The 15,003-nt window shown below is 43.3% G+C and overlaps 1 protein-coding gene across 3 annotated transcripts in view; it reads left to right on the top strand.

The window, feature by feature from the left end:
- FGFR2 (fibroblast growth factor receptor 2) overlaps positions 1 to 15,003 on the top strand; it is an 81,288-nt gene that overhangs the window by 56,515 nt on the left and 9,770 nt on the right. For 2 of the 3 annotated variants that reach the window (XM_036385655.2, XM_036385652.2), the window contains 5 exons: positions 160 to 356; positions 8,563 to 8,714; positions 11,331 to 11,452; positions 12,095 to 12,205; positions 12,960 to 13,150. In XM_036385655.2, coding sequence (XP_036241548.1) covers positions 160 to 356; positions 8,563 to 8,714; positions 11,331 to 11,452; positions 12,095 to 12,205; positions 12,960 to 13,150 — 773 coding nt within the window. Of the gene's footprint in view, positions 1 to 159; positions 364 to 8,562; positions 8,715 to 11,330; positions 11,453 to 12,094; positions 12,206 to 12,959; positions 13,151 to 15,003 lie in introns of all 3 variants that reach the window. The other variant, XM_054515612.1, reaches the window with a different exon arrangement.

Here is a 15,003-nt window from a genome sequence, read left to right as displayed (position 1 = left end):
GATTACAAGATGGCCTAAACATCCAGTGCTCTGACTATCACACAAGAATTGGTTATATTTTATATTTTACCATTACTTTGCTCCAAGTGCTGTGCCGAACGCTGCCCTGTTTGCTAACCCTGTGGCCTGATTGTTCCCTCCCAAAACCTTCCCATCCAGCTCCTGAGAAAGAAAAGGAATACCCAACCTCTCCAGACTACCTGGAAATAGCAATTTACTGCATAGGGGTGTTCCTGATAGCCTGCATGGTGCTGACAGTGATCATGTGCCGCATGAAGAGCACCACCAAGAAGCCGGATTTCAGCAGCCAGCCCGCCGTCCACAAGCTGACCAAGCGAATCCCCCTGCGCAGACAGGTAACAGAAAGTAGATAAAGAGTTTCAAAAAGCTTTTTTCTTACCCCAACAACTGAGCCAGCACATCCCTCCTGCTGAGGAAAGGGAAGAGAAGAAGGGAGTTAATAAATTGTAGCGGGTTGCGGGTGGGATGGAGAGGAGGTCTTAGCACAGCGATGGGTGTCTCAAGATAATCAGGGTAGGGCTGTTACTAGGGAAGGGAGAAATGTAAAAACTGAAGTATGTTCTGTGTTAGCAGTCTGGAGATGGGGAAAAAAAAATGTATTTCGAGTATTTGGGGGCCTGATCCCGCAGCTTGTCAATGGAAAAAATGTTACTGCCTTAATGGGCTTTGGAACAGAATCCTATTTAATTGTATATTTATGATGTTTCTAAGGTGATTATTATTGTGGTAACTAGGTACCAGATACAGAGAGGTATTTCTCAGGAAGACTTTTGAAGACTAAAGGGAGGGGCTTTCATAGCCAGGCATCCAGAAAACACCCCAAAATAGAAAAAAGACTGTAATAAAGTAAAAATAGGGGAGATACTATATCAGATCTTGGACAGCTTGATTAAGATAATGATGCTTTTGAGCAAGAAACAAAAGCAAGTGCCAGATTTAAAATGCACACAACAGCATCACATGAAATACATTTTACAGTTGTTTGTGGCTGGCAATGAGCAATTCTGGAGGGGTTGATGCCACGAGCAACAAACCAGTTGAACAAGTAACAGGACTTTGGCTTTATCACAGGCCACCACTTGCCAAAACAGCCTCCATTCCCACACACTGTCCTCTCCTGAAGGATTTGTGGTGTTTTTAGGAGCTGGAGTTTAATAGGTTTTGATTTTCTTGCAATAGGTCTTGAGGCCAGACTCTGCACCCCCAGGTTTCAGCCCTGCAGGATGGGGGAAGTTGGAATCTGAGGCTGGGGTTCACCTCAGCAGCCAAAAAATCTCTGGGTGGGGGGGCTGGATCCAGGCTCTGCTCAGGGAATTGGGATGTGGGGCTTCACTTTGTGTCCATCTGCACCATGAGTAAGTGGTGCAGGATTTCTGCAGATTTGGTTTTGCAGCCTGTCCAGAATATTGTCACTGTCAGAGTAATACGTGTACCTTAAAAAGGGTTCTTCAGCATGGGCAGGTGTTTGAAATGAGGTGTATGGGCACACAGAGTGGGAGATTCTGAACAGCATAACATTTTTCTGCACCCTTGTTTCATGGTGTCTGAATTTCCTTGGTTAAAAACACCAGGGAGTGGAATACTTTAGCTACCTTCCTCTGAAATTCAGTATTTTACAGAATCTTGAGGTGGGGCACCTGAATGTTTTTCAATCTGAAAGATATTTGGTTTGTCATATGAGCAAAAAATGTTACTCTTATTTTTTTCTGACTGACTTTGCCACTTTGGGTTGTTGTTTTTCCTTTATTTCTTTTTTTTTTTTAATTTTATGATTTTACTCATTTGCTTGAGTATCACTGGGACAAAGAGGGACTTTTCACTCTGAGTGTGTAAGAAAGAGTGATGAGGAGCCCTCAGGTCAATATTCACACATCTCTCTGGCTAGAAATCTGTGTAGATTTCTGGACAAAGGAGGCCTTTCAGATGTTGTGTGCTTAGCCAGAGAGAGAGAGATACATATCAACTGCTTAGATGGGAGACATTTATTAGATTTCTGCCTGAATATAAAAGCCTAATGACTCAGAGACAAGTTGATGGTCTAAAAAATACCTAGGGTTTGGTGTGAGCTCAGTTGTGTCAGCTGGAAATGGTTCCTCGGGGAGCAGAGTGTTATTTCATTTCATGTGACAGCAGTGCCAACCACTGCCCTCAGTTTAGCTATTTATCCTTAAATGATGCAATATGGACCTTCTCCAAAGCTATTGTTTTCACAGGGGGAAGAAACTGTCTTACAGCATGTTTGTCACGTTGGGGTTTATCAATTCATTTCAGTTTTTTTACTTTTTTTTTAGCCGAAATGGCATTTGGCTTTTAAAAGTGGGAATACTTTTTTTTAAAAAAAAGATTTATATTTGAAAGTGCAACTGATATTTCAACCCCTAAGCAAAAATCCCACTGCTCCCAATTGTTCCTGGTACTGTTTTGTTAGCAGCAGTTGCTCATTGAAGGTCTCTCTGCTTTTGTGCTTGCATGGAAGAAAATGTAACTACTGTAGGTATTGTCTGCAGTCTGTATTTCTGGTTTATGATTTCACTGGTCAGTTTGCAAAGGCAGGATGAGACAAGCGGTCCTTGAAGATTTGCTTGTGAATATTCCTTCATTTCTCCTTGGTGCTGAGGCTGCAGCAGCTCTTCAGTCTCTGCATCTTTTAAATCTGGTTTTGGATTTCAGGGCTGTTGTCACAAGCGAAGAATTGAAAAATAATCCAGATGTTTTATTTAAAGGGTGTGTGTTTCTGGATCATTCAACCCTGTTTTATTGTGCCACCAAGCTCACTTTGTTCCAGTTTATTTGTGTTTCAGAGGACTGTATTTAAACTTGGTGGGGTTTTGTCACTAAACCTTTATTTATCTGTGGATCACGGGAGGTTTCCCTTTGTGCCGTGTGGGAGGGATGAGGTGGGAGGATGGGAGGGAAGGAGATGCTCATGGCAGGTAGGCTGTGAGAATGGGGCTGGATCCAGGGCTGGGTGATGGGATTTGTTGGAATTCCAGAGAAATGAGGCCACAGATTGGGAAATTCTTGATATTGTTTTCAAAGCTCTTCTGCTGCTGGGTCAGGGTCCCTGAGGATCTGGGCTGGAAAATAATCCTGGTTCACAGAGAGGCGTTTGCACGGCTCTGATGCCATCTTGTCTGAGCAGGAGAAGAGTCTTGCTGAGTAACATATGGTTTGGTTTGGATCCTCCTGCACTGCTTAGCCTGAGCTACCACAGGATTTTATCATTCCCCACATGCAGGCATTTTTTCCCTGCCAAAATTCAGTTCTATTCGCATTCGTAGGAAGGGTCAGGATGAAGTCAGGAATTATCAGCTCCCATCCCCTACAATCCTCACCAGGATCTGGTACTCAATTTTCAGGTTTTCCAGGGAAATCCAGCAGGCAGCTCCTCTTTTCATCAAAGCAGTTCAAGTGTTACCCATGGTCTGTGTGGAGGTACCAGCTTGAGAGGGAGGGGATGAAGAAATTTGTGGGATTGAGCCTCACAAGCTGATTTGCAGGACAGGCTTTAAGTGACAGGGCCACTGAACCAGAAGAGTACAGAGTAGCCTTCAATAGGATGTACATCTCTTTTGTAGAAGCTTTGTTTTAGCAGATAAATTGTAATTGAAGCAGACAAAAAGACAATCCCATCTCTTGTGACTTGCTCAAAGTCAAGTACAAATGTTTGTCATCACTAAAGGTTTTTGTTGGGGCTGTCACAGTCAATCTGTCAAATTTGGACCCCCTCAACATGCACGTGTCTTAAACAGGAAGCAGTGATCCTTTTTTTATGCTTTTGATGTAAAATACACTCCATTAATTTATGCCTATTGTTGTTGTGGAGTCTAATCCTTCATAGAGATATAAAGGGTGTATTTGTGATGAACAAAGACTGATCAGTTTAAAGCAAGGCTTGAGCTCACCCAGAAGAATAGTTCAAAATGGTACTTCAATAATTCAAAATGATGATGGCAGCAGAAATGTAAAAAATAAGAAAAGTGATCAGGAAAAAGGAAAGTAATGTAGTATTTCATGTAATATTGAGTAGTAAAATTATAATTTTTTTAGAGGAATAGACTATGAAGTACAAAGTTTAATACACAACTGTCAGTAAGATATTGTTGAATGCTATTTACCTTAAATATTTATTTTATTTTTTTCTTTATGCTTGGATTTTTTTTATGGAAACCACTGTCTTGTCTAGTGGTACTTATTGGATATTATTTTGTGTATAAGTGTTTCCAAATGAGTGCTTTTCATGGAGGGGTGGTGCACGTGTTTTAAATGTCAGTACTTAACATTAGGCTTACTCAATTTTGTGTAGTGCATTTAACCTTGTATTTACCTGCATCTGGTCACTCAGATGGGGCTGCTCCTACCAACAGCTAACAGCATTATTTACTAATTATAATATACAAATATGCATATGATTTCAAATTAACTTTTACTGCAGAGCCTTCAAAAAGGCTGACAGTTATAGGAAATCACTGCATGCCTGCTAAAATGTCCCAGCATGAGTGCCAGAACTGACAGATCTAGTCTCCAGGACATGGTATGAATTATCAGTGGAGGAAAACACCCTTCATAATCAATTACAGACAATTACACACTGCTCTGCAGCTGATTTTGCCACATGGCATTTAAAGATTCCAGCAAAGATTTGTTTGTTTTAAATGCTCTGCTGCTTAGAAATGCTTGTAGAGCATTAACTGGGAGCTGATTAAGCACAGTGTGTTGGTCAGGGGAAGAAGGTGTAGTTAAAATGGAGATAGAATCATGCATTGATGGGTGAGGTTTGGGTGCAGTGGGCTTTTCTCCTTCTCCAGTGCAGATTTGGAGCTGAAGGTCTGTCTGAGGCTGGTTCTGTTCTCACTTCTGGCCTGCTAAAAGCACAGAGGGAGCACACAAGGAATATTTTCTGGTGGGGCTCTGCCTTCCTGTTGAGGTTAACATCTACCATAGTGGTTCTTTCAGTGCTCAGCTCAACTCAAGCTGACTTTCACCTTTCTTCCTTGAATTAAGAAATGAAATGCCTCCCTAGAGCAGTGTCATCACCTAAAACAGGGTGTCAGCCCTGAGTGGGCCCCCACAATGTTTAATTCACCTGTGTCAGGTGAACCTGCATGGTGAGGGGTTGGGGAGCAGAGCTGCACATGGCAAGCTGGAAAAAAAGAATAAAAAGCATATAGAAAGCTGCCACTTAAATGTAGATTAAAGCTGACCATGTCTACTGACCTTGGAATAGGTAGGATTTTCCTCAGTCTTTTATAGTGTGCTCTAAGGCAGTGAAAAAAAAAATGCTCAAGGGAAGAGATCAAAGGTTAATTCTTTCTTATTGCAGGAAAGGTGAGAGGCCATTTCAAACCAGAAAATCTCCCCCAGCCACAGGCCAGGCTGGGTTGGCTTCATCTTTTCTGGAGCAGATTTTTATAGCCCTTGAGCTGCTGTAACTCCTTGTACTGCTCCAGTTAATCAATCAGGGGAATATTCCCTGGGAGTGCAGTCCATTTGTCTTCTCCCACACATGGAGCAGTTCCTCTGGATTTCTCATCATTTAATGCATTTTGGTTACCTCCAGTATCTCTGGCCCATCACACAGTTCTGCTCTGAAGTAAACTCGTGGAGTAGTGTTAAAAGGGAAACTGGCAGAGCCTTCAATCTGCTTTTTTCTGTGCATTATTGCTATTTAAGCTCTGTGTTTAAAATGCATCACTGGAGTATTTCAATTTATTGCAAGTTTATATTTATAGGCTTTAACCGGGCTAAGGCTGCTGAATGGTGAGTGTGAAAACCAGTGAAGAGATGAAACTCTGGAAGAGATCCAGACAGTGTCTAGTACAATGATAGTATTCATGGAAAAAAAAACCAAAAAACAAAATCCCAGAACCCAGAATTCTGGACCATTTCTGACACCTATAGTATCTAAATTTTGTAGTTTCACATCTGTCCCTTGAAAACAATGGCTGTAATGGCAAAGACAGGTGCAGAAGAAAGGGGAATGTTAATTAATTAAGAATATAAGAATCAAAATTTGAATAAAGATCTCGGTAGAATGACTGGAGAATAGTAGGTAGATTTTGGAAATATGGAGGAAGTGGTCATAGAGTATTGATAGGTTTGTGGTGAGAGATGAAAAAATGGAGGCCAGAAATAGCAGAAAAGTGGAATTCAGGAAAGGAGGGTTAAGGGCAGAGGAGCTGCCACACTGGAGATTTGCACATTTCTTGGTGCTGAGCTGGTTCATTTCATGAAACATCATTTTCAAACTGTTGTGAAATAATGAAAATGAGAAGGAAAGGAAAAAAAAAAAAGCAGATCAGATTGCAGCCCTGGTTCTCCTGCTGACTGGTGCAGCAGTAGCAGGTGAATTCCCCTCTGCAGGCTGGGCATGGCAGCATCTCTCTCTTTCTCTCTCTTTCTCTCTCTTTCTCTCTCTTTCTCTCTCTTTCTCTCTCTCTCTTCTCTCTCTTTCTCTCTCTTTCTCTCTCTTTCTCTCTCTTTCTCTCTCTTTCTCTCTCTTTCTCTCTCTTTCTCTCTCTTTCTCTCTCTTTCTCTCTCTTTCTCTCTCTTTCTCTCTCTCTCTTTCTCTCTCTTTCTCTCTCTTTCTCTCTCTTTCTCTCTCTTTCTCTCTCTTTCTCTCTCTTTCTCTCTCTTTCTCTCTCTTTCTCTCTCTTCTCTCTCTCTCTCTCTTCTCTCTCTCTTTCTCTCTCTTTCTCTCTCTCTCTTCTCTCTCTCTTTCTCTCTCTCTCTCTTCTCTCTCTCTTTCTCTCTCTCTCTTTCTCTCTCTTCTCTCTCTTTCTCTCAGGACTCCATTCAATATTCACTCACTGATTTATTTACAGCTCCATAGTCTGCTTTTATACTACTTTTCTGTTTGTGTCCCAAGTGGTCACTGGATTTATTTTCCTAGAGGGATGTGCCAGGTACTTACATTTGCTGAAAGTAAATATTATTAACATTCATGATGGTGGGATGAATGGGGCAATGGGGCAGAAGCAGTCCACCTTTCTTTTTTGAATGGTGGCCTTGTGTTTGTGCAATTTCACTCTCTCTTTCCATGGCCACATCTTGTGTGCAGGAGCTGTTTCTGATATCAGGAAAGGTCTGTCAGCTGCAAATCTGGTTACCGAGATTAATTTTTTGATAGCAACCCTTAACATTTTCTCCCTTATGAAACCTCTCTCCACTCTTAACCTCCGGTTTTAGAAAGATGCCTTTTTAAATCTGATTTTGTGGAACAAAGCTGCAACATGGTGACATTTTGATAAGCAAACCTGGTGGCAAAGTTGATCCTCATCCAGGTGATGAGCGTGGGAGCACTCTGGTGCTCCAGGCTTCCAGCTGGTCTCAAGACAAGAACCTCCTGCTGCCTGGAGTGAGGATGGGTGCCAGTGGTGGCTTTGTGACTCCTTCATCCCCGCCTGGCTGCCAGATTTGGGCTGGGCCAAGACGCGATCGTGAGGAGAGAAGGAGGATTCACTCTCAGGAGGGGAAGACTGGCAATACAAGCATTTCTATTTTGTGTTAGTATTCACTTGAAGCTCTGAGGGCAGCAGATGTCAGACTGCTGCTTGCAGGCTTGAGGAAAGAGCCTTGCAGACGATTCACACCAAAACAAATCACATGGATGGAGCAGCAGCCTCTTTTTTCAGGATATTTATCAATAAGTACCTTTGGTACTCTAAGCAAGATATTGGAGCTGATGAGAAATCACACTCCAGAGGTTCAAAACTGAGTTATTTTTAGGACCTCTTCCCTACATTTCCTGTAGAGTCTTTAGCTAAGAATGTAGTTAATTGAAAACTGAAGTGTTGTGATAGCTTTTTGATGCTTTCAGTATTGAGCACTTGGAAAATAGAAAGTAGTAGAATCATATAGGCTGGAAAAGACCTTTAAGATTGTTGAGTCCAAGTGTAAGCCCTGCCAAGACCACCATTAAACCGTGTCCCATGTGCCACATCTACACATATTTCAAATCCCTCTGAGGTTGGTTACTCCACCACTGCCCTGGGCAGCCTGACAGTTCATCCATTGAAGGAGCTGTTCTTGACTCCATTCCAAACCTCCCCTGGAGGCCATTTACTCTTGTGCTGTTGCTTTTCCTTGGGAGAAGAGATGGACCCCACCTGGGTGTGCTGATTTGGGAAAAGACGTGGTGACATGGACAACTAGGAGTGGAAAAGGAGAACTTAATGGTCACCTCTGCTCATGGTATAAGCTGCTCACTTGGATATCTGAGGGGAGTGATGTAAATACTGCCAGTTTCCTTAAAAAAATTTAATATGATAAGCAAAAATACCTTCTGAGGGAATATGTGTTTTTTGATTGATGGGACAGACTGACAGCATTGACAGCCATTAGAGCCAGTATTGTGCTTACAGGGGAGGCTGAATGTGAGAAGAGAGCACTAGAACCAAGACTGTAGATTCAGCCACTTCCTAACACCAGGGTTCTGAGCTGGCTTAGTATCAGCTGCTGGTGGTTTTCAGCTTTTGGGCCAAGATTACATCTCCATCTTTTTTTTTTTTCTCCTTGTTGCATCTTGCATTGCAACCACAGGTGTCGGCCGACTCGAGCTCCTCCATGAACTCCAACACGCCCCTGGTGAGGATCACCACCCGCCTCTCCTCCACTGCTGATGCCCCCATGCTGGCAGGAGTCTCGGAGTATGAACTGCCAGAAGACCCAAAGTGGGAGTTCCCAAGGGATAAGTACGTGGCTTGCTTCCCCTGACACCACTCCTGTGTGTCTGAGCAGCCCTAAGCACATGGCAGGGGCAAGCATCTCTCCTCACGTCTCCCAGGGTTCCTCTGGTTTAAAGAAAAATCTCAGTTGCCTGAAGCTGCTCTGAAGATTCAATTCAATTGTCTGAGATCAGTTTGGTTAAATAGAAATGAAATTTCTTCTGCCTGCAGTCCTGATTATGTTTTCAGATTGCTTGCAGGTTTTGAGATGCTCTGCTGAAATGTAGCTCCTCTGTTAGGAAGTAATTTAGGAAAATTTGGTGTGATCCAAACTGGGAAAAATATCCACATGCAAGCACTGTTGAAGAGCAGTGTTGATTTTGCCATGTTTCTTAGCTGAGTACTTAATTGGCTAATATTTTAAAAAACAAGTAATACAATATGTATGAGATAGAGAAAATCTAAATTATAATATTGTACAATCCTTTCTGTCATATCTCTGGGTAGGATTTGGTGTTGAGTTTGTATTGACATGTATTAATGGAGATGATTACTTTTAATTTAGGGGAAGATTTCGCACGTTGGATGCATGCATGTGCAATTTCTATGGCTTAAAAGTGTTGGGTTTCAAGCAGAGCATGCTGAATTTTGATATATTCAAATTCACATGGCTACATAATATTTTCTTCAAAGTCTGTTGACTAACAGGCAAAATGACCTTTGGATAATCTAATTAAAACTGTAATCGTACTCCTTAATATGGAAAAAGACATGCAAAAGAGAGATAATGTTAACAAAGGTAGAACCTTTATGAACATGATTATTTAGCAGAATTAGTGCTAGCTTTAAGAAGTCTTTAGGGTACTTTGAGAAAATAACACCTTTTATCATGGGCAGTTCTCTCTGGAAGATCAGGGTTGTAACTTTTGAATAGATAAACTGTCATTTTGAGCTTTCTGATAACTCTTCTGGAAATTATTTGATTGGTTTAGCTGAAAACAAGAGTACAAGGCTGTAATTGCCACCTGCAGCATTCTGGTCAACAGTGGGGGTCTGTATATGTGCTCCTGTCAGCCCCTGCCCTGGGGGGATCGACTAAATGCGGAAAATTTTAGAGTTGCTAAACATTTAAACCCAGTGCTCAGCACAAATGTAGGGGGAGCAGATTTGCAATGAAAGGAGGCTATTTAGAGGCAGTTTATTAGGCTGGGGGGCAGCAGGCACACAATGAGGGGTTTGTAACTTTGGTCCTAGCAGGGCAATAGCACATAAATTAACCAGTTTCCAATGCAAATGTTTGTTCTCTGCCAAGACCCTAAATTCAGTTTTTAGCTCTGGAGAAAAGGCAGGGTGACCTCAGCATAGCATATGCTGCCCTTCAGTCTTTGCACCTTTTTAAAACTTGCATTTGCTTTAGAAACCAGCCCAAAACAGCTCGAGGAATTCTCACCAAGCCAGAGCCCACATGTCACAGAGTGAGCTGGCTGCCCTCAGGAGGAGCCACCTCACTTCTGTCCCCTGCCCAAGCAGATAAGCAGGGTTTCAAATCACTTATCCCTCATCTAACTTTGCTGCTGATGGCATGACAGCCTCTCCCTGTACTTCATGGTGGAAAACAGGTGTCCATGTGTTTGAGAATGAGTCCAAACATTTGTGATATCTGTGAAATCCTCCTGTTGACCATGGAAAGTCAAGTCCTTAAAAATTTGTTTACAAAAATGCTTTAGTCTGGCCCCTATGTTGGATAACATTATCAGCATCACACTCACTGAGCATCCTCCCTGATTCCTGCTGCTGATGTCACAAGGTATTCTCTGCAAGTAAAGGAGCCTGGCTCTAGCCCTTAAGCACTTAGGCTGGAATCAAAAAGATTTTGCCCAGAGGCTTTCAAGTTTCTTTTTTATTTCATCTCTTTCTCCTCATGAAGCTGAGATCGACATCTCTAGGTCTGTCTGTTAGATCTAAGCAGGTTTTGCAACCAGGAACATGCTCCACAAAATGCATTCTGCTGAGCCCACTTAGTGACTGCTCCTTTTAGGAGGGTTTGATGTCGGTGCTGTGATTACAACCAAGTTTATTTTTCCCAGTCTCTGCCTCCCCTCTCTGAGCAGACCCTGGGCTCTGCAGACAGGAGGCTCCTTCTGGTCCCCTCAGCCAAGACTCTTGTGGCTGTAAAGAGCCTGCAGCCAAGAAGGAGCCACTGTGCTGGACCCTCTGTGGCTGAAACTTGACTGTCACCTCCTTGCAGTCAGTGTGGACACAAAGATGACCAGCCCTGTCGCAGTGACAGGAGACGCTGGCTGCTCCCCAATTCCAGCCGTGCTCTGATGCTCTTTCAAAGCTCTGCCCCTCCACACTGCATCTCCCCACAAGGCTTGAGGAGAGCTCAAAAGCTGGGTTTGGTGACTGCTGTGCCTTTCTGAGATGCTCACTCCACCGCCCCTAAGAAAACGCACCCCGGCGCGCACGGAAACCAACGCGCACCCAGGCCCTTATTGCTTCCATATGATGAACCCCTCCCTCACGCTGCAGCAAGTTGTTGAAAGGTTTTTAGTTGAAAGGTTTTTATATTTAGCCCTGGAATTTCACTGGCTGCACCCCTGCAGCAGATGCTGTGTGTTAATCTGCTGTTTGCACCTCCAGGCTGACGCTGGGCAAACCCCTGGGAGAAGGTTGCTTTGGCCAAGTGGTCATGGCTGAAGCAGTGGGGATTGACAAAGACAGGCCAAAAGAAGCAGTGACCGTGGCAGTGAAGATGTTGAAAGGTAAGAAAATTGGGTGATTAGGGATCAGAACGGGCAGTGTGGCGGCTCTCAGCCAGAGAATTTTCTTTTGTGGCATCTGAACTCTGTCATCGTTGCGGGCGGGTCAAAGAGCACATAGCTGACCTCAGCCTTCAGCAGTCTGGGGTGTAAATCTGCACCCTTGGCAGCCTGTTTATCTTGAGCACTGAGTATTTGGGAGCCAGGAGATGTATTAGCATCGTGTGGGTCTCTCTGCTTTCAGTTTATTTCATGTCAGAGGCTATCCTTGTGTAGATCTGAGCCCATTCAGTCCAGGTGGTTGGTACCAATTTATTTTGAATTTAATTGTAAGGTTAGTTTGCAGGAAAGGCAGTGTTATTGGAGGTTTGATAGCTAAGGACAGCTTTTTTATGTCTGGTCTTGCTGTGCTTTTTTATGTCTGATCTTGCTGTGCTGCCACTTTACATAATAACACTGAAGAGTCCACCAAAGAGGCTGAGATTATTTTTTGGCAGCCCATAGTATATGATGTGCAGTGTAAACTGGAAAACAAATCCCATATTTCGCATTTTGAGCCACACATATTTTACACCAGCTGATGAGCCTTACTGCAGCTCAGGCTGGCACACTAAAATTTATGAACTGAACCTGTGTCTTCTACAGATGATGCCACAGAAAAAGACCTGTCTGACCTGGTGTCAGAGATGGAGATGATGAAGATGATTGGGAAGCATAAAAATATCATCAATCTTCTTGGAGCCTGTACCCAGGATGGTGAGTAGAGAAAAGAAAGTAAACCAGGACTTTCCAACAGGTCTGTGAAAGTCTCATTAATCATAATTTTTCAAGAGGTTTTAAGGAAGCAGTCATGCCGTGATAGGATTTTTAGGTATTTCTTTAGCTTAACAGCAATATTTTAACTTCTGTTTCTCATTATAGTTGCAGCCTTAATATGAGAAAGGGTCCTGTATCATATGAAAACTCTCTAATCCCTTGCTGTAAGGAACAAATGACCTTTTGCAGGGCCTTTATCCAAGTCTGCTGTTCTGCATTGTCAGCCCTGCTTTAGGAGAACTTGCACCCCACAAATTTGAAATGAGTACTTTTCACTCCTGGAAAAGCTAATTATGCTACATAAAGTGATGCAGAATGGCATAATGCTCTGGAAATAAAAAAAAAAAAAACCAACTAAGAAGTGCTTTTCCTTTGGAGATCTCAGGCTATTTTTTGATTGAAAATATTTGTTTTTCAGTACATGGCATGGTCTGAAAGGAACAGGCACTGGGGCAGGGTTTAGGTATTTTAAGGCACTAATTGTGGCTCTGCCACTCCTGCTGTGGAGCTTTGGGTAATCACTTCCTCATATCCAAACCTTTTATTTTTTATTTTTTAAAGCAGTGCTTGCCATTTTCCCATTTCACTGATTCGCTTAATTAATCATAGCACACTAAAAGCTTTTTTTTTGCATAAAAACCACTTTACCCTGGTACCTGACCCTGCTTTTGCCACTGGTTCTTTTCATGCCCAGGTCCTTTGTATGTGATAGTGGAATATGCTTCCAAGGGGAACCTGCGGGAGTACCTGCGAGCGCGCCGCCCGCCCGGCATGGAGTACTCCTTCGACATCAACAGGGTGCCCGAGGAGCAGATGACATTCAAGGACCTGGTGTCCTGCACCTACCAGCTGGCACGAGGCATGGAGTACCTGGCTTCCCAAAAAGTGGGTGGAAATCAGCAAATACAGAGCTTTTTTTCTCTCAGTTTGATTTTGCGCTCGTCTCGTTCGCGTTCGGGAGTTTGCTGGGGAGAGGGAGCTGCCTCAAAGAGGTTGTGTAATCCACAGCCCTGCAGATCAGTGGGAAAATTCATGCACTTAAAAGGTTTTTCATCTTTGTTTAGCAGTATTGCTGAAATAAAGCCCAGAGTGGGTCATTTAAAGTAAATACTGTGCATGTATCTGCAGTTTGAATCCAGGAGCACAGGTGGTCACTTGGTTACACAACTCACATCACTCCACCCATGAGCAGCAGCCTCTGTTTGCCTCCTGTTTCCAGTCAAACCAACCAAATCTTTTCACATCGTGGTGTAAAACAAATGATTTCAGTGGCTGAAAGGGCTTACAGAATAACAACAGGCAAGGGTTGAGAAGACCCAAGTCAGCAGGGCAAAAAGAGTAGGCAGAAGAGGCAAAAATAAGTGGAGGGTATTAGTCACTTAAATGATACACTTTACTGTAAACTGGTGTTTCAGGAAAGTGAGCTGGTTGAAAGAATTTATTTATCCTGTCGTGTCCCCAGACACTTATTTCTAAAGCCTGTCTTCAAACATTTCTTTTTAACCAGCATTTTGATTCAATCACAGTTATGAAACCTTAAGTAGCCCTGTATAACTAACTCTGTAAACATACTGTGGCTTAGTGGACGAGCCGTCCTGGATACCCTGGGTGATGTTTGGACCCAAAGGCTAAACCAGAGCAGCAGATAGCAATGATAAGTACTTCCTGCAGGGTGTGGAGTGGTTAGTGGGATTTATACAGATTTCCAGTCATGTCCACTCCCAAGTATGGAGCTGTTTTTAACCAAAGACCAGGGCTGAGTGTAACCTTCCATTCCTGTTGTGTGGAGTCATGATTTTGTTATTGTTTTTTCTGCACTTGTAGAGGTTGGGGAAGAGAGGGAATCCAGGTTTAATTTTGCTTTTATTCTTTTTGTTTCGAAACAGTAAATCTTAGCTCAGCAGGGTGATGTGCATGACAGCAAGGCACAACTCTTCTAATGGAGTAAAGCAGGGGTATTGATTAGGTGACACACCTCAGGATATCTCTTTCTGAAATTATTGCAACTCCTGCCTGGCAGCGAGCCAGGTCCCAAGAAAACAGAGCTGATGTGGAAGGAAAACATAAATCTTTTCATCAGCCATCTTGAGAGCAAGTGTCCTCCTGAGGAGCTCTGAAGTGCTGCTGTAGGACACTCCCAGGAGCCACTGCAGCCTTTTTTGTTTGCAAAAGCACTTGGTGCTGTGCTGAGCTGGGCAGATTGAGAGGCATTGCCCAAGGCAGAGGGAGAGCAGGGGCAGCACAGAGTAGAGCTGTGCATTCCTGTGCTCCAGATACCCCACCACTGCTGTTTGTATTTCACCCGTTCCTCTCCCCTTAGGGATCCATTTCCTGAGCTGGAATAATAAGAGAGCTGCTCTTCTCGTGGTATTGCCATCATGCATGAGCTGTGAGAAGCGCAGTGTTCTTGTTATTTCAGTCCAATAAAGGGGCTCACTGAGACTTCAATAAAGAAAATGGTGAAGGTGATGTTTGTTCACTTACCCTTTGCCTCACAAGAAGTTTTTGCCTTACAGGCAGTTGTACTTAAAACCAGTATCCCATTTCCGAGGCTGGATGGATGATTTTAAAAGTAGGAAGCTTGGCCCATGTTGTTTCTGCCACCATAGCACTGCTGATGCTGAGTTAGAGGACTGGTGGGATGCAGAAATCCTGCACTGTTGGCTGCTCCTGAAGGCATTGCTGGAGCAGGTTTTTCCTGGCAGTTCCCCATGGCTAACCCAGCGAGGAGCAGAAAC

Source organism: Molothrus ater, chromosome 8 (assembly GCF_012460135.2).
Source record: "Molothrus ater isolate BHLD 08-10-18 breed brown headed cowbird chromosome 8, BPBGC_Mater_1.1, whole genome shotgun sequence".
Lineage (NCBI taxonomy): Eukaryota > Metazoa > Chordata > Aves > Passeriformes > Icteridae > Molothrus > Molothrus ater.
Note: the sequence above shows the minus strand (reverse complement) of the source record. Positions and strands in the feature narration are given on the sequence as shown.